Source organism: Chinchilla lanigera, unplaced genomic scaffold (assembly GCF_000276665.1).
Source record: "Chinchilla lanigera isolate Chin_1 unplaced genomic scaffold, ChiLan1.0 scaffold00024, whole genome shotgun sequence".
Classification (NCBI taxonomy): domain Eukaryota; kingdom Metazoa; phylum Chordata; class Mammalia; order Rodentia; family Chinchillidae; genus Chinchilla; species Chinchilla lanigera.
Genome location: NW_004955425.1, coordinates 8,847,154 through 8,870,611, shown reverse-complemented (window position 1 = coordinate 8,870,611; position 23,458 = coordinate 8,847,154). Strand labels below are relative to the sequence as shown.

General features: G+C 35.0%; 1 protein-coding gene across 1 annotated transcript in view; it reads left to right on the top strand.

The window, feature by feature from the left end:
* Pcdh15 (protocadherin-related 15) overlaps positions 1-23,458 on the top strand; it is a 759,655-nt gene that overhangs the window by 332,566 nt on the left and 403,631 nt on the right. Inside the window, exon 7 of the mRNA XM_013514752.1 lies at positions 20,833-20,952. Coding sequence (XP_013370206.1) covers positions 20,833-20,952 — 120 coding nt within the window. The remainder of the gene's footprint in view (positions 1-20,832; positions 20,953-23,458) is intronic.

The window sequence follows — 23,458 nt, the reverse complement described above, 5'->3', positions numbered from 1 at the left end:
CTATAGGGTTTTTTTTTTTATCATGAATGAGTGTTGGACATTATCAAAAGCTTTTTATGCATCTATTGAGATGATCATGTTATTTTTGTCCTTGCCTCTGTTGATATGATGTAGTACATTAAATAATTTGTGTATATTGAACTATCCCTGCATTCCTGGGATGAATCCAACTTGGTCATGGTGTATAACCTTCTTGAAGATTTTTGCATTTGGTTGCTAGTATTTTATTGAGAATTTTGCATCTGTATTCATCAGGGAGATTGAGCTGTAGTTCTCTTTTTTGGATGGGTATTTCTCTTGTATAGGTATCATGGTAATACTTGCCGCCAGGAATGAGTTAGGGAGAATTCTTTCCCTTTCAGTTTCATTGCAGATTTTGAGAAGAATTGACGTTAAACCTTCTCTAAATTAATTGTACAATTCAGCAATGAATCCATCAGGACCTGGGTTGTTCTTTGTTGGCAATTTTTTTATTACATTTTCAATTTTGCTGGCTTATATTGAGTTATTCAGAATTTTTATGTCTTCTTCATTCATCTCTGGTAATCCATATGTATCTAGGTATTTGTCCATTACTTCTCTGTTTCCCATCCTATGAGAGTAAAGATTTTCAAAGTAAGTATTGATGATCTTCTGAATTTCTACAGGATCTGTAATGATTTTATCCTTTTCATTCCTTATTGCATAAATTTTAGTTTTTCCTTTCCTTTTTCTGATAAAGCTGGTTAGGGTTTTGTCAATTTTATTTATTCTTTCAAAGGTCCAACTCTTTGATTCATTAATTCTTTGTAATGTTCTTTTAGTCTCCATTGCATTAATTTCTGCTCTGAGCCCTATAACTTCTTGCCTTGTCTGGGCTATGGGCTTGACCTGCTCTTCTTGTTCTAGATGCTGGAGGTGAACCATAAGGTTTTTTATTTCTGCTCATTCTGTTTTCCTGATATGGTAACTCACCAGTATAAATTTCCCTCTGAGGACTGCTTTCATTGCATCCCACAGGTTATATCGGCATTTTTGTTAGACTGTAAATAGTGTTTGTGGTAGATTGATCACTGGTGGTCAACTTATAACCCCCAACTGAACTGCGTGAATGGGGTGCTGGGTATTGGAGGTCTACCTGGGGACTGTAGCCAGCAGCATTAAAGGCAGACTTGGAGAAGAAGAAAAAAGGCTGTTGGGAGCTCAGAAAGGTTGTTGGAGCTGGTGGAAGATGTAAGGAGCTGTTGGTTTTGTAAAGGAGCTCGTCATGCTGGCTTTCCTGATGAACTTGGCTGTTTTCATCCTTTGAGGAGCTCAGGACCTCGTTGGCACTGAGAGTGGCTTTGGTTCACTTTGGGGGAGCTCTGGTCCTCACTTTGAGCATTGCTTCCTGGCTCCAGAAGGGAAGAAGGCTCAGTACCAGTTTCCTGGAGAAGCTTGCTATGGTGGCTTCCCTGATATTAACTTGACCATCTTGATCACCAGAGGAGCTCAGGACCTCACTGTTGCTGAGAATAGCTACGGTACATTTTGGGGGAGCTCTGCTTCTCCTGAGTGTTATTCCTGATTCCAGTGCAGATCCCTCAGCCTGCTAGCATTGATCCTTCATCCTGTTGACACAAACTTCCTAGGTTCCACCACTGACCTTTGGGCCTTTGCAGGATGAAACAGGCCTGCATGATATGCTGTTATGGGCTCTGGGCCTCCAGTTGGACTCGTGGGAGCATTGTCATGGTCTCTAGGTCTTCAACGGTAATCATGCAGGACATTTCCATGGGATTCAAGCCCCGGCTAGTTTCCTTGGTCTTAGTGTGTGGAAAGATTTCCTTCACTCTTTTGTATATCGTTATTTGGTTAATTATTATAAATAATAGTGTAAAGTATGTGTCCTGTATTATTATTCTCCCTTGTACAATAACCCCCAAACCAACAGAGTGTTTAATTTCTTCTTGAATTTCATCTATAACTCATTGGTTGTTCAGGAGGGTGTTATTTAATTTTTCTGTGTTTATGGAGTTTTAGAGTCTTCTTTTGTCCTTAATTTCCAATTTCATTGCACTATGGTCTGATAATATGCATGGGATAATTTCAGTTTCTTTCCATTTACTTAAGTATGTTCTATTTGCTAGTACATGTTCCATGTTAAAGAACCTCTCATGTGCAGCTAAGAAGAATGTGTTTTTTGGGTGGGACACTGTGAAGGTCCACTAAGTCCATTTGTTCACAATTTTGGTTTAATTCTGATATTTATTTTCTAATTTTTTGTCTAGTTATTCAATCTCTTTGTGACAATGGAATGTTAAAGTCCCCTGCTATGACTGTGTTACTGTTTATTTTATTTTTCATGTCTACTAAAATTTGTCTTATATTGTTGGGTACTCCTGTATTTGATGCTTAGATGTTTATGATTGTTATGTATTCCTCTTAAAGTTTTCCTCTAACAAGTATTTCATGATTCCTTTATCTCTTTTGATTATTTTTGGTTTGAAGTTCAAGTTGCCTACAAACAGAATAGCTCCCCTGCTATTTTCTCCTGTTACATGGAGAACTTTGACTTTCAGTTGATGAATTTCCTTTTGAGCTAAATCTGTTTGTTGAGTACTTCATATTGTTGGATTTTGTTTCATGATTCACTCTGCCAGTCTGCTTCTTTTGATTGGTGAGTTGAGACCATTTAACTTAATGGTTCTAATTGAAATGTATTGGCTTATTTTTGACATATTATTCTTCTGTTACTAGTTCATTCCTTTCCTCTTTGCTTAATTGCTTGCTCTGCTTAATGATTCCTTTCTGCTGCTGTTCTTGAAGTTTTGGTCATTTTTATCTCTTTCTAGGATATCTTTCAGTACTCTTTCTAATGGTGGTTTGGTGCTTATGAATTTCTTCAGGTGTTGTTTATTGTGGAAATATTTTATTTCTCCATTAATTTTGAATGATAGCTTTGCAGGGTACATCACTCTGGGTTGGAAGTTGTTTTCTTTCAGGGCCTGAAACACTTCATTCCAAACTCTTCTTACTTGATGGTGTGTGTTGAGAAATCTGCTGTGATTCTGATGGACTTTCCTTTATAGGTGATCTGTTTCTGTTCTCTAACAGCTTTTAATATTTTTTCTTTTTCTGAATTTATGGGATCTTGATCTCTATATATCTGGGTATAGATTTATTTTGGTTATATCTAATTGAAATTGTACATGTCTCACTTTTCTGTAAGTCTGATTATTTTTGCATGCTTGGGAAATTTTCTGGTCTTGTTTCTGCAAATAACATTTTCATGTCATTTGTGTTGACACCTGCTCTTTCATTGACACCTATTAATATTACATTGTTTTTCTTTGCTTCACCTTCAAGTTGTTGAATTGTTATTTCATGGTTCCTTGTTATTTTTAAGAGATTCATCCTTTCATGATCATTAGTGGCAATCTTGTTTTCAAGGTTTGAAGGTCTATCTTCAGCTTCGTTCAAGCAGTTCTGCCAGATTTCAGTGGAATTTTAAATTTCCTGGATAGCTGTTTGAATCTCTTTCATGAATTCTAATTCTTTCCTATATTGTTTATTCAAGATTTCCATGATTTTTCTGTGATCCTCTGTTTTCTTATCTATGTTTTCTTTGTATATGCCAAGCAGTTCTTTCACTGTTGTTGTCATTTCTTTTTTACCTGAAAGATTATTTCTGTTCTGATGTCTTCTATGGCCTGATGTAGTTGTTTCTTTACTTCAATTGGTACCATTTCAGAAATTTCAGGTGTGTGATTTCCAAGGTCATCTGTGTTGATGTGTCCTAGACTTGTTCTGGGTGGTGTAGAGGTGTGAGATTGCATTTTGTTCCTTCTTTGTCATTTTTGAAGATCCAGGGATAGCCTGGATCTCGGCCTCACTCTCATGATGTTGTGGGAGTGGCAGGGTGAGGATCTGAAGATTCCCAGTGTTCAGTGCAGCTCCTGAGCTGGTGTGTGGTAAGTTGTGGTTGCAGATGCTCCAGAAGATTTCTGGCATTCTGTTGGCTCCAAAGCTAGTGCTGGAAGGGTGGGGGAGGTTCTCTGAGGTTCTTGAAGCTGCCTAGGGTTCAACCTGGATTCCTTAAGAGTTGGGGGACACAGGTCATGGTCACCAAGTTTTCAGACCATGTCCAGGACTCAGCCCAGTTACCACTCCAGTGGGGGAGGTGTAAGAGGGCTGTCACTGAGTTGGCTGATACTGCCTGGCATTCAGCTTTGTTCCTGCAGTGGTATGTGGTGTCCTCAGAAGGTGTCCGAGGCTCTCCCTGCCTTGCATGTTTGTGGGGGAGGTATAGGGGTGGCTCACCAAGGTTCCTGAGGTTGTCCGGGGTCCAACCTGGCTCCCACAGGGGTGCAGAGGGTGCAGGCAGTGGTGACCAAGGTCTCAGAAGTTGTCTGGGGCACTTTTTGCTTTCCACACTGGTGGGTGAGGCATGGGGACAGCTCACCAGGGTTCCTGAAGATGTCCCAGATTTAGACTAGCTTCTGCGGGGATGCAGAGCATGCAGGGAGTAGCCACCAAGGCCCCAGAGGGTGTCTGAGTCTCCCCCTGCCTTGCATGCTGGTGGGGTGACCTGGGGGTGGACCACTGGGGTTTCTGAAGGTATCTGGGGTTCATCCTTGTTTCTATTGGGGGTCAGGGTGAGTCACTCAGGGTTGAGATGCTTCCTAAGACCCCACCCACTTCCAATGCCAGTGGAGGTGGGGTGTGGGCACAGTCACCAAGGCCATTGATGCTATTTGGGGGTCAGCTCAGCTCATGCAAGGATGCAGGGGATGCAGGGAGTGACCACCAAGTATGATTTTTATAGAAAAGGAGGTTTTAAGATAAGTCTCAGGTTTAGATTTATGTGGTATGTGAATTTATTAGACTCTAAACAGAAACATTACAAAACTGATACTATGTTTCTTCATAGTATGTAACACAGGAGATATGAAATCCTATTATTTACATTGTTAGTAATGGTATGGTTATTGCTTTGATGAGTCTGCAAGCTTTCTCCACTATATTTGCTAGTAGTTTGTACTTAATAACAAATAGGTATTTAAGCTATTTTGGAACTATTTTCAAACAGTGTTTACTTTCCTCTTCATCAAACACCTAACAGTTTGTTAATGATCTGTAAAATATGAATTCACTTAAAAACCATTGATGAAACTGTAAATTACCATGATTATACATATTTATTCACTCTTTTTGCTTCAGGGATATTTCCTTGTAAAATACATTTTCAAGCTTTATGCAAGGCCCTAACAACACAGATTTGCTTATTAATGAGATTACTATATTAAAATGATGGCAAATTTTGACACAACAGTTTGCTTTCTAAGAATCAACTTGGTTTCAGTGGTAATTATTTTAAATGATTATTTTACAATGTTGGTATCAACTTTAATTTTTTCACTTTCAGTAAAGTGACTCAAATGTATTATATCTTCAGACCAAATGTTTTTTATCTGTAATGGTCGGCATAATGCAAACCACATCAGGTCAAATTTGAAACTTAGCTTCTGTTATATGCAGAAGTTTATTTTTCTTCTCATTTTTCCTTTAATTTAAATTCTCCTAATTATAACATTTCCCAAAGAATGTATTAGACAGTGTTTAATATGAGTTTTTTGACATCAACAACTTGTGTTACACATTTGTTTAGCAATTACTACAAATATGACAGGCAGAAACTCTCTTAACCCACGATTCTTTAAAAAAAAAGTATAACAGCATATAATAAAAGAAATATGAATTAAAAATAAAGTAAGAAATATTTTAAATTGCTTTATATAGGATTTGGCCAACTTTTCCTACAAAGCATACTAGTTTTAGAAATATTCCTTAGATATAGTGATATATTTTAAAACTAAGGAATTCCCCACATGTGAAATGCAGAGATACTCTTACAAACAGGGTATAATTAATGAAACATTTTTGAAACCTTAGTTGTTTCCTCACAATGGTGAAATTTTAGTATCTCTCATACATCCATTTTGAGCTTTTTTTCTTACCGGTCTAGTTCTCTCAAATTTGTGTCATTCCATTTCACAGTAATTATGTCATTTCATTCCATTTAACATGTATATGTTTGAACATCTATATGACTCATTTAGGTATTCTCAGAGCAAAAATGAACTTCAAAGGAAGCATAGAAATGAGATTTCCTTTGGGACATTTTAAAAATTCAGACATTTATTATCATTTCTATTATCTATAATTTCTAGGGATATACAATTTTGTGTATAATTGGAAAATTTTCATACTTTTTAATTATAAATTAAGTATACTTGTTTTAGAAACATAGACATGAAAATCACTGGAACTTTTGTTTTTGATACGAGGAATCTTAGCCAGGGCCTCACACTTGCTAGGCAGGTGCTGTGACACTGAGCTACATCTCTGGTCCCAATCACTGGAACTTTAGAACCATTCCCAGTCACAGAATTTCCTTGATTGGACTGTACAAACACTAAATCAACAGCATATAAAACCATCTCAAGTAAAAAATAAGACTAAACTACTATTAGTTTTGTTTTGTTTTTAGGTTTTTTTCCAGGACCAGGAATGGAACTCATGACCTTGCACTTGCCAGGCAGGCACTGTGCCTCTGAACTAAATCCCCAGCCCTCTAAACTACTATTAGGTTCAGAAACAAATTCAGAGTAGTTGTGATGTAAAATAATTAAATATAAAAACAGTATTTTCTACACCAAAAATTAACTTTCAAGAAAGGAATCAAGAAAGTTACCACACACCATACAAACAGAAAATACTTAGGTAGGAATAGATTTAACCAAGAAAGTAAAAAAAAAAAACTACAATGAAAACTAAAACAAACATTGATGAGAGAAATTAAACAAGACAGTAAAATATGGAAATGTATTCTACATTCTAGGATTGAAAACATTTATATTGTTAAATATCCATAAAACCAAAGTGATCTATAGGTACAATGAAATCTCCATCAAAGTACACATGACACTTTTTTTTAACAGAAATAGGAAACAAGAATACTAAAATTTTTGTGGCAGCCCAAAAGACTCAGAATAGCCAGAGCAATCCTGAAAAATAAGCCAGAGTCCTCATAATTCCTGATTTCAAAGAATAATATGAAACTATGTCAAAGAAAACAGTATCATGTTCACATAAAAACTGACACATAGACCAGGAGATCTGATCAGAGAAGGCAGTAATCAGTCCATGCTCCTGCAGCCTCCTGATGTTTTGTACAAAGGCAACAAAAACGTATTTATGAGTTAACAGAAACATTGACTTAACCCATAATAATCTGTCAATAAATAATCATTAATTTTGAGATTGTGGTAATGTAAATAATGTGAAAAGGAACTGAAGATTTAAGAAAAGATCCACTAAGCATTGCAAGATCGTGAATTCACCTCTGCCTTTCATTGGCAGACCCTCCCTTGCTTTCCAAAGTTAACCCTACATAAAAAGCATAGATGAACAGTAAGAAAGGATTAAAAACATTTTATTGATGGAGGGAGTTAAAGAATGGTAAGATTTTTTCTATGGTAATTCATCTTCAGTCCATACAACGTGGTTGAGATGATCCTGAAAAGAGGGAGAAAAATATACTGGTCATTAAAAAAAAGATCAGCTTTGGAGGAACACATGTATTAGAATTCAGGAATTTACAATTCACATAGGCGGCTTTGTGACCACCAAGAATAATCTTCAAAAGATCATGTATTATGACTGAAGTGCAGCAAGATTGTATGATGCACATGGCAGCTAAATTAGTGACTGTTCTTCCACAGCATGCACACGGAGGGTAACAGATCCTCATGAGTCAGAACCATGGGAATCTAATCCTGATCTCTTCAAAATCAAATGTACAGCTCTATATCTCCCATCCAAGTCCTAACCAGGTCCGACCCTGCTTAGCTTCTGAGAAGAGATGAGATCGGGCGTGTTCAGGGTGGTATGGCCATAGACACAGCTCTATATCTTAACTAAATAGAAACTAGGATAAAGGATATACTAATCACGATTCTCCAGAGCAGAGAAACAGGAAAAATATCATATATTTATCCATACAACTAAACCTACACAGTTCTCTCTGTCTTGTGGTTGATTGCTTCCAGGACAACTAAATGAATACTAAAATTTATAGATGCTCACATCACTCATATAGAGTGGTATAGTATTGCTATAGATATACTACAGTATTGCTATAGACTTATTGTAAGGAATTGTCATGGGCACCTATAAGCACTTAAAATTACACGTTTATATAGCTGGCAAACTGGATACCTAGAAGAATCAATGGTACAGTTGCAATCTGTATCAAATCTAAATTCCAGTCAAAATCTGAGCCTGAAGGCAGAAAGCAGTCACCATCCCAACTTGAAGTCAAGATGAACAAGATCTTCCTTATTCAAGCTTTTCCTCGGATCATGCCTTCAAGGGCTAGGGATATAGCTCAGTGGCATAAACAACTGCCTGGCAAGCCCAAGGTCCTGAGTTCAATCCCGGGTACAAAACACAAAACAAAACAAAAAACTGTTCATGCCTTCAATTGATTGGATGAGCCTTACCTACATTATGGAATATAATTAATGCACTTAATTCAGTCTACCAATTCAAACATTTATCTCATTCAAAAACACCCTCACATATATTCTCAGAACAATATTTAATCATGTATCTTGTATCCCCTGGCCAAGTTGACACATGACATTAATTATAACAAATCAATTGAACATATGCCATGCAAAATGCAAAAGATAAATTGCAAAACTGAGGTTTCATTGTTAATTAAACAGAGAGGTGCTTCCAGTTTTATTAGTAGTGATAATTTGCTCAGAATATTGCCTTCTGTTCAGTGGATTTTCTAAGAGATTAATTGGCATGAAATGTCTGTCTAATACCATAAATCAGATAAATGATATTGATAATTGAAAAATAAATGTGTGCTAGGCTGATACATACTGATACATAATCTTGCTTCCCTACAGATAAGGCTTGTTTTTTGATAATGTCTATTAGTAAAAGGAGAGTCCCTGTTACCCTTGATAACATGTGTCATCAAGTCTTTTTGTGTGATAACATCTTGTAGTGATTCATTTTATTTCAAATTATCTAAATATCCTTGAATTTCCTGACGTTCTCTCCCCTTCTGAACATGGGGAATGAGTAGAAAGAACCCTTGGATTATTGATGAAGTGTATAAAAAACTAAAATTAATCAATTCCAATTTAAATCACCCTTCTAGGTTGGCTTTTTCTCTGGCAAATTTCTGAAACTAGGTAACATCCTTTATATCAATACCTTTCAGTTGACAAGAAATTATTTAATTCATACTTATATAAAAATACTCTTCTCTTTAAGTAACACAGCAAGCACATACAATCAGATCAACTTTGTATGTGTATTACCTGCAACTCCTGAAAATATACAGTTGACATTAGTATAGGAAATCATTGTTATTCACCTACATGTTGTTAATGATGCCAGTGGCATTATCTAATCCCCAAATACATACATTTAATTTGATTGGATGAGGGATTTCCATCATTTAGGTTTCTGAATAATTTATTTAAAGAGAATACCCTGACATTTGTTTTCTGAATGTAGAGTTGGTCCACTTACCTGTGCTTGCTGTAATTGTGTTCACTTGCATTTTAAGTACTGAAGCTTTGCAGAAGATTTTCTTGTAGGACAAGTAGCAAGAGCAGAGGAAGAAACACACTTTATGAATGACTGTGCATTTTTCCTCCACAGAAACAGGAGAGAGTAGTGTTTGCTGGCATTGAGGTGACAGAGTCAGGAAAAATCTGAGTGCAGCTTACAGCCTCCTGGCAGAGTGGCTCTTACTTTTTAAACAGAGGTTGTCCCAGGCACTAGGAAGACACAGACAGAGTATGTGTCAGTAGTTTCCATCCACAGACCTTGTGGAGGATTTAATATATTCAAATGTAAACATGTAATGAGAAGTTTCAGCCTTAGAAACATATACACTATTTACAAATTGTAAGGATTTATTGAGTTCTACTGACAACCTATTTTATATCTTAAGTGCTATGCTATATAAGTGAAAATAGCAAAGAAAATATGGTCAGTCATTAAAGAGCTCTTGCATACCAACAACAGGCTGTATAGAATACTTTTTATTTCTCCACAGTTACTAATACTCTACTGGCTATACATAAATTTTTAGCTGTGTTTATTTATATGTGTACTTTCTATCACTTATTTAGTTTTCTCTGTCCTGGTAACAAATTAAGGGAGATGGTGCTTTAGAAGTACAGCATTTAAAAGTTACAAAATGTGGGGCAGATTCAGGAATAATTTTGAATAGTAGGAATAAGTCTGAATGTGGATTGATAGATGTAAATAAAGACAGATGGTATAGATATAGATAGATATAGGTACATATAGATCCCTCTCTCTCTCATATACAAGAGTGGATATGAAGTATATATATATATATATATATATATATAGAGAGAGAGAGAGAGAGAGAGAGAGAGAGAGAGAGGGAGGGAGGGAGAGAGAGAGAGAAAAATGTATCCACAGTTCAGCAGTTTGGCATACTAATATCTGGAATTTATTGGCCACCACCTTGAACACCTCTTGTAATTGTAGAGGCCAAAGGTAACTAGTATTCATCTCATGATATATCAATAAATTTAGTATTAAAATACTTATCCAAGGTTTTTTGTTTCCCTGTTGTATACATTTTTGTTGTGTTTTTGGGACAGGGTTCCATGATGCAGTTCAGGCTGGCCTTGAACTCACTTTGTAGCCCAGGCTGGGCTAAAATGTGTAACAATCCTCTTGCCTCAGCCCCCTGACTTGGGATTGCAGGTGTGCACCCTGATGTATATATTTTTTGGCAGACTCTGTGTAGGTATATATTGTACAAAATAGTGTTTGTCGTATATATCCAAAACTTTATTATAAAGAAAATACTGCAAAGTAAAAGAACTTACTGCAATTTCATTAGTAATCACAGCTGTGATTAAACCACATGTCTATGCTTGCTTGCCCAATTTCATCTTACTTTGCCAGTTTCTGTAATGCAAAGTCAAATGGCTTTGATGAAAATGTTCTTATATACAGTCCAAAAACTGGGGCATCAGTTCACATTTACATTACACTGTTTTATAGTATTGTTTCCATTGTGTAATTTGTCTCTCTACTTAGCTGACAGTTTCTGTTGCTGTATAAAAGCTTTTAGTTTTAATCTCATTTGTTCATTTTTGCTTTTATTGCTTATGCTTTTTGATCATATCCAAAAACACACTGTTCAGACCCATGTTGTTGATCTTTTCCACCTGTAATAATTTCATTTAAATATCAGGAATATGTTTAAGGAATCTATTGGAAATAATGATGGTATATAGTGTTCTTTGAAAAATATACAAGAGTGGATATGAAGTATACTCATCACAAGATTTATACATATATAAGGTAATACATTTTTATTTAACTGTATTTAACCCTTCTACAGTGTACATATATTTTAAAGCATATGGCATATGATAAATATACAGAATTACATTTTCCCATGTATTTTGGGAGTTTGTTTTTTTTTTTTTTTATACAGGGAATTGAACTCAGGACTTTGCACTTTCCAGGCAGGCGCTAGTATCACTGAGCTATAACCACAGCCCCTTCATTTGTCAATGTAAAAAAAAAAAAAATTAAAACACAATTTACCAAACTAAGTAGGGACAGACATAATGTAAGCTTAGACTTGTAATTTCCGGTTCATTCAGTATTTTGCTGTACTAAAAATGCAAAAGTAATGCTGTCTGTTACATACAATTTATAATTTATGCACAGATTTCTTACATGTGAATTATGCTATTAATTAAAATGTATTTATAACTAAATATCAGATATTACCATTTATTTGCAGTCATCCACAGACATATTCAGTATTGTGAAAAATTTGACATCAAGTAGGTCACACAAGGCTATTCAGTTACCTGGTTCTAGCTAGTTAGACAAATGTCCTTTTTAAAGTCCATTTAGTGCCACAGTTTTTCACAGCTTTCATTTGTTATTGTTGTTCTTGTTGTTGATAATGTTGTTGTTTAAAATGTACCCTGTGGTGCTGATGTGCTGTGTGGTATTCCTAAGCACAATGCTGTTATGTGCCATAGGGAATATGTACGTGTTAGGCATGCATCCATCAGGGGTGAGTTAGAACACTGTCAGCTCTGACATACTTGCTTTGAATCCACAATTAATAATATTTGTCTTTAAACAGAAATACGTAAAACAAAGTTTGCACTGATCAATTGATTAAAAATGTTATAACCTGAGATTAACAGGATCCATCCCTACATTTCCCAAAGGCTTTTAGATTTTCTATTCATTAATTTAATGTTCATGGTGATTTCATGGAAATTAAGTATTACATATAATGGAAGAGCAAACCATATTTATTTCAAAAAGTAAATACAATGATTTTGTGGGGAAATGTCATGAGTAAGATTAGTAAGGACATATATTCTCTTTTGGGAGTACTATTCATAATTTATGGAGGTATGCCTCATAAAATATTTGGGTAGCAAACTGAAAACTATGCACCATTTACATTCTAATTTCTCTTACTTTAAAATTTAAAAAGGGCAATTTTTAAAATTTTTAGACAAACAATTTAATATTATAGATCAAAATGAAATCACATCAACCATCTCATATGGAGACAAATGTTTATTTCTAAATTAAATTTATTTTTAATTAATACACAAAACAAAAAATTATAAATATTAATGAAATATTATGTTATTTTTAGATATACACTATATCTATCTCTACTCACATGATGTGTAAAACTACACATTATTTACAGTGTGTATACATTGTACATTGCACAGTGTACACAATACCTATGTGTGTATACAACATGTAATGTGTAAACCAGGTTGAAGAGTCTAGTCCTCAAAAAATTTTGTCATTTTTAATGAGGAAAATTATATTACTATTGGAATCATCTTGAAATATTTTACTTTCTTCTCTTTGATTTTATCTTAACTTTTGCTTTTGAATTTATCTGTGTAGTTTATGGACCTCCCAATAAGTGTTATAAAATCATATGTGGAAAAAGATAACAATTAAATAGTTGAAATTCTCAAAAAATGCTGAAGCTATACAAGATGGTAGGAATTACCCAATGGTTGCTACACTGCATATTGTTGTCTTCAAATTAGTTGGTCAGTTTACCAGATATAAGCACACAAAATTGTCAAAAAGAAAAAAAATAGGCATTAACTGTTCCTTTCAATTCTGTTTTTATTTTTTATTCACTTTAATGGTTTGGTCGGTCTTGCATTCTTACATCTGGTAACCTGAACAACTTCATGGGAGATAACAATATTAATATACAGCCACTGCTAATCCTATCATTTTGTTCTGAAACATTGTATTATTCTTTTTTGTTTTTGCTTTGTTTTGTTTCTATGTCGTTGGTATTTTGCTATTGTTATTTTTTCATTTTTCTCTTTAAAATCAAAAAATGCGACCTTGGTGCCCCGGAAGCCACACGGCAGGCAGTGTTGGCCTTTGGGTGGGACTCTAGCCACGAGGGCGCCCTGGATACAGGCAGCCAGTGCCCGGGAAGCCATGCAGTGGCACACACTGTCTCACACTAGCCTTCAGGCTGTCCATGTGCCCATGGACTTGCACGAATCATCCCGACATGGAGAAACCCCTGGGAATACATGCCACACAATGGGTCTCTCTTGCCCCTGCCACTGAAAACCAGAAAGGTCCAGAGTCAGCAGAGGAGCAGCTGCTGAACAAAGATTCAGAAAACGTAAGAATATAGACTACATCTGAAGACTCAGAGGTCTAGTTGACTGGAGTCATGAGAGCTGTTCAGAAGCTGGAAACCAGGAAGACCTTACTCAATACCTGGGGAGACCCCCTGGAAGCCATTCTTCCCCTGCAGTACAGGCTGCAGTGTAGGAGCATGTGGAGCTCTGGAGAGGTCTGCACCAAGATTCCTGCTGCCTGTGCTGATGGTTGGGGAGAGGACACTAGATGACTGTGGGGTCCCAATGCGATTGGAGGCTGGAGAGAAAAAGCTAAAAAAAATGGCTTTCTCCCCAGATGGCTCACTTGAGATGTTAGTAAGAATTGCCTCCTCAGTATTCTATAGCTGTGAAGAGAAGGAGGCCAAGGACAGAAAACAAAGAGACTGAGAAAAAGCAGCTGCTTTTGCTACAGCACTAAGAGAAACAGATCCTAAGTCTGATTCTTGGTGCCCCAAGAAGAACTTGACGACTACATTCTTCTGCTGATACTGTTAAAATCCAGGCTATCTCAAGAGGAACTGCCTTAAGAACCCCTCTGGGCCATTCCCTGAATGCAAAGGAGACCACTGGAGATTGGTCTGCCCTCTGAAGTGGACACCCCAGAGCTCAGACTCATCCTACCAGTTAGTCCAACAGGAATGATGCTGCCTGGGTCATACTGTGCCTTCTCCCTGTGGCCAGACTGTCACCTTCATGGAGGAACCCCCAGGTAATCATGACTATAGAGGAAAAAGAAAACAGCCTGTTGCTGGACACAGATGCAAGTCTCTCAGTCCTTCTTTTCAGTCCTGGCCTTCCTTCCAGCCATCACACCTCAGTAAAAGAAGTCACTGGTGAGGAAGTAATATGTCATTTTTCACAACCCTTAGACTGTAACTACTTGTTAGATCTTTCTGCATATATCTGTCTTCCTGAGAAACCACTTTGAAGATACCACCATGTATTATAGCAGCCATTGATATTTTTCCACTAATCTGTCCATAACTCTGTAGTGTTTGTATTGTTCCTGTGCTATTTTGTAAATGGATGTATGTTTATTATTATGTGTTTCCTACAACAACCATTGAGAATAGTCAATGATTATTCAATTGGTCACTCATGTATAGCTCTATTTATTTTCTTTAGAAGCCACTGTGAAGTTACCAAAATATAGTACAATAACTACTGATAATCTCCTACCACTTTTGTCTGTAACTCACTATTATTTGTCTATTTGTTTTCCTGAGAAACTCTCTTGTAGATAACAATATGTAAAACAACAACCATTGATAATTTCCTACCATTTTGTCTGTAATTTGGTAAGCCCCTCTATTACTATGTTATTCTTATTTTACTTTTCAAAATAAAAAAAACTTTAAAAAAATGCTGAAGCTTATCATCAATTCTATGCATCAAAGGCCCTTCAGAAAACAAAATTAATGATTTGTTAAAATGTTTAAATATGTAGAACATAGCCATATGCATTGAGATAGTCCCTAAAACTGTGAGTAATAAAGTACAGGATAATCCAGATTCTAATAGATCTCTAATACTTTCTAGATCCTACTAGAAGATCAACTTGTCAAGTATTTTTATCCCACAGATAATATTCATAAATTCACAAGTCATTATTTTCCTATGAAAATAAGTGATGGTGAAATGTTTGTGTATTTATGCTGATGTAATACATGTATGTTTGGTTTTATGTGACTATAGGTATATGCATATTTCTGATGGGCACATACATAAGGAAAGTCGATGAAATTGAGAGCTGAAATCTAATGTTTTTTGAAATCTATTTTATGCATTCCTACTTTATTTATGTGAATCTAGTGTAAATTTTCATTTATTTCTCTTGAAACTTTCCATTTTGTACATCATACTTTATCTTATTTTTATTCAACTACTTCTCTTATATGAGCTTCAAAGGTTTCAAATTCTAAACCACATCTGAATAGGTCCACCATCTGAGCAATAGGCCTTGAATAAATGTAACAGCTGAATTGCTAATCCATTTTACAACTACATTTTACATGTGTATGTCTTTGTTTGAATGCTTGATCTGTTCTAGTAGTGGAAATAATCAGTAACATATGTGCTGTGAGGTTTATCATAAGTACATAACTATCAAAAAGAGCAAATCTCAGGGCTGGGGATTTAGCTCAGCGGCAAAGCGCTTGCCTGGCAAGCGCAAGGTCGTGAGTTTGGTTCCTGGTGCAGGAGAAAAACCAAAAAAAAAAAAAAAAAAAAAGAGAAAATCTCACCAGTGTATACAAATACTAAACTAATAATTTGACACATTGTTGTGTCTGTCCTTCCTCCACAGACAACAGCTACCACATTATCAAAATTGTGGGGAAATCTTTAATTTTTACAGAAATTATAAAGAGACACTGCCATAAAAAAGGAGATGCCAGAATCTACCACTGTTACACTAATGCTTTCCACTTAATCATAAAGTGATGTAAAATCTCCTATATAAAATAACTTAAAATTTTCCTTAGAGTTAGTTTCTAACTTCTATGTGGTATCATTATAGGAATGGTAAGCTTTTGTCTCTATTTTTGCAACTAAGCAACTCTTTACATTTTTTCCATTTAAAGAGATCAACTAAATAATTTATTGTGGAATCGTATTTTACTTGAAATTTGCAGGAATTATAGAAATCTATTTGATCAGATATATCCTATTGGAAAAATTATGTTAGGCATTACAAAAGTGATCTCAAATCTTGAAGACAATTGAAATGAAATTACTCTTTTTGTTAACCTTAGAATTGTAATCACAAATTCACAGATACTCATTCTCTTGTCTGATGTCAATCTCTGGTGAATTTTGTAATCAAATATATTTTGTTAATGGCAGTAAAAAAGTACAAAGGAAGGTTTATGTTAAAGGAAAACATACTAGAGTTATACCTATTGACAAATATGCTCTTGAATTGTGAAAAATTCATGACAGTGATAAAAGAAAGCATTAATTAATAATGTTTGATGGTACCATAATACTTTAATTGTGTCTCTTTTGAAGTTATAAAAAAATGGAGAGCTATAGAGCAATGGAAAAAGTCATAATTCTACCAGTGTTTGGATTTACAAATACATCTTTGGATTTTGAAATACAACGTTGTAAGAAGTGAAGTCTTTCACATCATTTATTGTAATAAACTATCATATAAAGATTTATTTCTAAAATTTGATCTTGAATAAAACTGGGAACAGAATGGTGATATTTACAGGATAGTATTCTTTATATTCTTAGTGAATAAAAACAGGTTTTACAAAACAATTTTCATTCTGTTGCTTTTATCAAATAATATGGTTTCATTTTCATCCTTGATTTTGAGTTTCAAATGCCAGATTACTTCTTTTTCTCTCTCCCTCCATACAGAGAGTACACATACACACTTCACTTTTAGCCCAATTGAATTCATATAATTAAAGCAGCAAGAGGGAAACTGTCAAGGCATAACTTAAACTTTCAAAAGAAAATAAAGTCATTGTATAGTAAAAACGCACTTGAATGGTTGATTACATTATCAGGTGAAAGTGTCACAAAGTCTTTCATTTGTTCATTCTCCCTTTTAATAATTACTTTGTTCATTCTCCCTTTTAAATATTTGATCTGTAATCATAGATTTATGTCACATGAGTTTACAATACATAAATGAAGTGCTTATTATTCCACAGAAATATTCCGTCCAATTTGAATACTTTTTGAAAAAGGTAAAATTAGAGGATTGACCAGTGTTTCGCTGGCTTGGAGTCCTCGCCTTCAGGCTCCCTCTTCCTGGAGTGTATCATGCCTGCATCCCAGCATGCCCCACTTCCCAGCATGCCCCACTCTAGGAAAGGCGACTGCTCTAGTGAGGGCAGTGGGCTGCAATGAAGTAGGTGCCCGGAACTGTGCTCATGCAGACTGAGGTTCCAGTGAGGTTGAAGCAGGCAGTGAGGTCCACATTGGCTTTTTGTGCTGACTTTTAAAGGTTATAAGATGTAACTAAATAGAACACAATGCTCTGAATAAAGCAAAAAAAAAATAATTTTAGTTAAAGGAGTTTACATAACAAAGATTAATGTTACAGCAAATTATCATTAAAGATACATGCTATTGGGCTAGCAGAATTCATTAAGTAGGGAAAATTCTTTTACTTTACTTTCAGACAGATATAAAAGTGTTATATTTGTTAGAAAGTGGTTATGTCTTCAGTTTCCAGACATCCATGAATCCCAAGATCTTTAATATGTGGAATGGGGCCTGATTTCTATCTGAATCATCTATTCCTTTCACACAATAGCACTTATACTATCCTCAGCAATACGATTTCAGGACACCGCTCTAAAATGAATGTGCTCCAGTAGATTCAGTATTACGTGTATGCCACCCCTTGTGTAGACTGAAAGACACATATTGATTTTCAGAATTTCTATAGACCTATTGTTCAATATTTTTGTTTCATTTTGTTTCACTTTATTTTTTAGTTAAGAATGTTAGTTCTATGATAGTTATTTACTTCAGCAACAAAATCTTTGAATAAATAAATTTATGATATTAGAGATCTGGAAACAAATCACATCAAATTATGAAGTTTATTAATTTAAAATTATTGGTGAATCTGAAGGGCATCACAGAAGTGAAATAAGATATGTACAGAAAGAAGAGTACCTCACAGTGTCATTGGTGTCTGCAATCAAAAAATTTGTACTCACAGAAATAGAGCTTAATTCTGGAAGTTGAGGCAGGAGGATCGTTTCAAGGCTAGCCTGGGATACAAAGTGAGCTCAAGGCCAGCATAAACTTCATAGTGAGACCCTGTCTCAAAAAAAAAAAAACCAAAAAAAAAAACAAAAACAAAAACAAGAAGTAGAGCTTAGAATGATGATTATACATATAAAATTTCAGTTAGGTAAAGAAGTGCAAGTTCAAAGGATCTATTCTATGACATGGTGACTATGGTAATTGATAATATATTTTTTAAAATTGCTGAATAATACAGCAAGCGGTGTTAATTTCCTATCACCTTGTCTGTAATTCAGCATTGCTCGTATTGTTCTTGTGCTATTTTGTAAATGGATGTCTGTTTGTTAACATGTTTCTGTTCTTTTGTTTTTAAAATTAAAAAAAAAATTGTGTGTTCCCACAATAACAACAAAAAATGTAGAAGTAATGAAGTAATATATATGTTAATTGACTTGATTTCACCAATCCACAATTTATACATATTCCATGTTGTATATGAGAAAAATATATATCATTTTTACTTTACAACAATATCTGTGCATAATTACACAAGAATGGGAGAATTTTAATAAGAGAACCAAATCTTTTTTAACCAGGGATTTTATTATAAACTATGTAGAAATGTCAATTTAGAAGCTGTTTAGTTATCTTACATTGGCAATAAATTTATCCCCTAGTGGTCTATTAGTGTTCTTAGATACATTATTCTAAATCATGTCTTCTTGCTTCATTCTCAGCTTCTTAAGTTTGACCATAAAGTCACTGGCTAAGAGGGCTGGGTTTATAAATACCCAGTTTCCCTTGTACTTATGATTTATTTATTTTATTACAGTTATTTTCTCTTTGTTAAGTCAGAGTTTGCAAAATGTGATTGGTGGACTAATAGACACAGATTAGGCCCTTCAAAGTTTAATTTTCTGAAATATGTTGCCAATATTAGAATTAAGAGATATCTTACCAAATTAGAATATTGGAGGATCCAATAATTTTAGCTCTGTATTTTCTTCTTGCAAGATCTTCTGGGGCGGAGAAGCACCTAACAATTAGAGAGGATACATACTCCCCATTTGTCACCATTCTCCTTAGGCTAGATTCTCATTTCACATCATCAGATTTATTTTCATAAGCATTTGAGTTTGTAGGCCCTAAAAATATAGCTGCAATTTATCTCTTTTTCACTCTTAAATTATTTCTCCATGAAAGGATCTCTCAGTAATTATCAAAGTTAATCTCAGTACACAATTTTAATGTCTCTCCTCTGTTGAGGTACACAGCTTATGTTTCTTGTAAAATAAATTTAGTTACTGAGTTGTCACAGCAATTATAGATGTGTAAATGCAATCACAAGGAAAAGGGGTACTGTATTCTGACTTAGAGTGGGAAAGGACATGTCAGGAATGGTATACAAGTGGTGATGCTTAATTAAGTTGCAATTTAACTAATGATTTGTGTACCACATAAAGCCCGAGGAGTGAGTAGGAAAAAATGACAAAAATGACTTTGGACATGGAAGTATATTGTGCAAAGACCTGCAGGGAAAGAAACATAACAGTGATTTCTTCGGGTGATTAGTAAGAAGCCAAAATGCAAAAATCTTCATTTTATATGTGACACACTTCAAATTTTGTTGTTCTTTTAATTGTAATTAAAAAGATGTGACTATATTTTCCATCCCTGCAATAGGATTGTTTTCTACTCAATCACCATTAGAAGTATTGAAGAAACTTGTAATTTTCTCCTTTGCGAAAGTGAGGTTTTTATTCTTCCCAATTTTTCTTTGGCAAACTTTCTATATGCATATAATTAACAATTAGGATTTTGTGGTTGTCTCTGAATTGGTTTTTTATTTTAAAATAAAAATCTAACTTTATTCTTCCATTTAAAACCTAGTTTGTCTAACTTAATGCAACAAGGTTTTTAAAGGAGAGCAAAAGGTGAATGTTTTACACAGTTGCTAAAAGGTTAATGGTTATAAATCGGTTCAAATGTGATATTCATTGAATCTTTCTATTTTGTTACCCAGTGTAAGGATCATGAAGTTGGAAGTTCCAGACATTATACGAACTCTTATGTATGGTTTCCAAGTTTTGTTTGAAATACTTCAGTTCTATAGTTGACAGTTGACTATTTTCTTCCTTTGTGTAATAAAGGTCTGTTTTTTTCTGCTAAAACACGTGGTGTTTAGGGGCTGGGGATTTAGCTCAGTGGCAAAGTGCCTGCCTGGCAAGTGCAAGGTCCTGAATTCGGTTCCCAGTACCAGAGAAAAACAAAACAAAACAAAACAAAAAAAAGACTTGGTGTTTAGCTGAGAAAATTGAAATTGAGGGGTTTTTTCTTTGGCTTTCTTTTTTAGCTTACACCAGTTGGCACCACAATCTTTACGGGATTTTCAGGAGATAATGGAGCTACAGACATAGACGATGGCCCAAATGGACAGATAGAGTATGTTATCCAGTACAATCCTGAAGACCCGGTATGTAAACAACAATATACAAATATTTTACTGTGAGAAATAAAATAAACACTTATTTCAAGTGAATATTATTTTACTATTCCACTGACTAATGTAACCAATTGGTAATGATACTATTTTACAAAACTGTCTCAAAATTGACTTTTTAAATATTAATGTCATATTGTAAAGTTATTTTGACAGTATTGGTAAGAGAGTAAAATGTGTTATGGGTATAATGTACCATTATTTCTAAATTTTTGTTATATTTGTGGACATCTAATCACAAAGGAAATCATTAGAGTTAAGCTTTCTAAGAAGTCATTCAAAATAATGTAACTAATAAGCATATGCTCTGTGGAACTTCAAGATGAATGCCGACATCATCACAATATAACTGATGTAATATGGATGTCTGTTTGTTAATACGTTTTTGTTGTTTTATTTTTAAAATTGAAAAAATATATATAACAATGCACAAATACGGACACTCATTTCTGATGCAGAGAAGCCCAGAAGATGGCAGCCAGGCTGAGTAAAACTAAAATTTAAAGTTAAGTAGGAGGCAAAGCCCCTAGGTTTAGAATTTTCTTTGAATTTCAGTACAATAGTTTTGTGTTGGTTCTTAGAACAAGAAATCTTTTCTTCTAGCAATGTACAATGCCAGATAAAGTCCGAATTAGTTCATTGAAACGTAAACTGAGGGGCTGGGGATTTAGCTCAGCGACACAGCACCTGCGTGGCAAGCACCAGGTCGTGAGTTTGATTGCCGGTACAGGAAAAAATCAAACAAACGGAAGTCAAACTAACATCCTGCCTCTACAGGACAAAAACAAAAACAAAAACAAAACAAAACAAAACAAAAAAACAAAAGGCAACAGTTTCTCAAATTATCATGGGCTCCTCAAAGCAGAGCTAAAAGCACTATTTAAGTGGGCATTCTTATTCCATTTTTCTGAGTTTCATATTTGACAGAGAAAAATGCTGAGATTAACATTACACCTTTATTTTCACTTTTTGTTTCTTACACAGTGTAGGCTTTAAACAAATTTTTAAAAACACATAAACATACAAAAATTCTGTTGTGTGTATTAAGACTGAGAACTCACAACAAGATCTGTTAATTTATTGTGAGAATTGCATGCGTCTCATCTTGTTGCAAGTAAATTAGTAGCAGCATCTCTATTGCTCCGCAGCGAAAGCTTCTCTAGGTTAAGTGGTTTGCCTGGTATTACACTACTACTGAGTTACACAGTCCATTTTCAGAGTAGCACACACTCCACTGTTTCTACTTTGGGTTCTATTGCAGTAGTCATACTACTTTCATGTAAATTTTCCAAACATTTGAGGAAAATACAAATGAAAAGCAGAAGGCCCATGGGCATAGCAGGATCCAGTGAAGGTTTCTGGATATTTTGGCTTTTGTTTAAGTTTTCCTGGAAGGGATCCCATCAGCATGTTTCCAGGCAAGGACCGTGAGACAGAGTTGGTGACGTGATAGGAATGTGACAGAGATCTGTGAGTGCGAAGGGTTCCACAAGCAGCAAAATGCAAAGGAATACAGAGATAGAAGCAGAAAAGGGACAGGAGAAACCGTTTTCCTGGACAATAGAAAAGATACCTGGTTACATATTCTATTTGTGAACGCTTCACCTTGCTCACATGTTATTTCACTTAATAATCATTGGTACAGTGGTGCCATGTTTCCAGCTTAGATTTTATGATAGTCATATATGATTATATGGCGATCATTTCCTAATTCTACTTTCCAAGCTATAACACGAAACCAGCGAGCAAGATTTACAGTACATGTATTTTAGAGAAGTACTTATTAAAGTAACTAAGCTATCTAATATTTAGATATTGTTTGAGGCCATATATAATATATATTTTTATACACACACATATATATTATATATCTATGGAGAAAGACAGGAGAAAGGAAGGAGAAAGAAAGAGAAAGAGAAAGAGAAAGAGAAAAAGGAAGAGAAAGAGAAAAGAGAAAGAGAAAGAAAAAGAGAAAAAGAGAAAGAAAGAGAAAGAGAAAGAGAAAGAGAAAGAGAAAGAGAAAGAGAAAGAGAAAGAGAAAGGGAAAGGGGAAGGGAAAGGGAAAGAAAGAGAAAAAGTAAAAGTAAAAGTAAAAGAGAGAGAAAATGAGCTGTCTTGGAAAAGTTTTCCTGGGTTTAAGTCCCTTATTAGTTGCTTCCTGTTTTCAGAGATTTGTGAGCTTTTCTGATATACAGAAGAGAAAACTAATCAACCATGTTACAATTTCAGGGGCTGGGGATTTAGCTCAGTGGCACACCACCTGCCTGGCAAGTGCAAGGTCATGGGTTTGATCCATGGTCCTGGAAAAAAACAAAAACAAAACAAAACAAAAAAAGAAACGGGGGGGGGGGGGATTCATCTTACAATTTCAAAAATGCAAAAAAAGAATAATAAAGTTTAGTAACCTAATGCCACTGTAGCATAAATAAAGAAGTTTTCAGGGTATAGCCTTCATTCGATGACTGAAAGAATATCACAT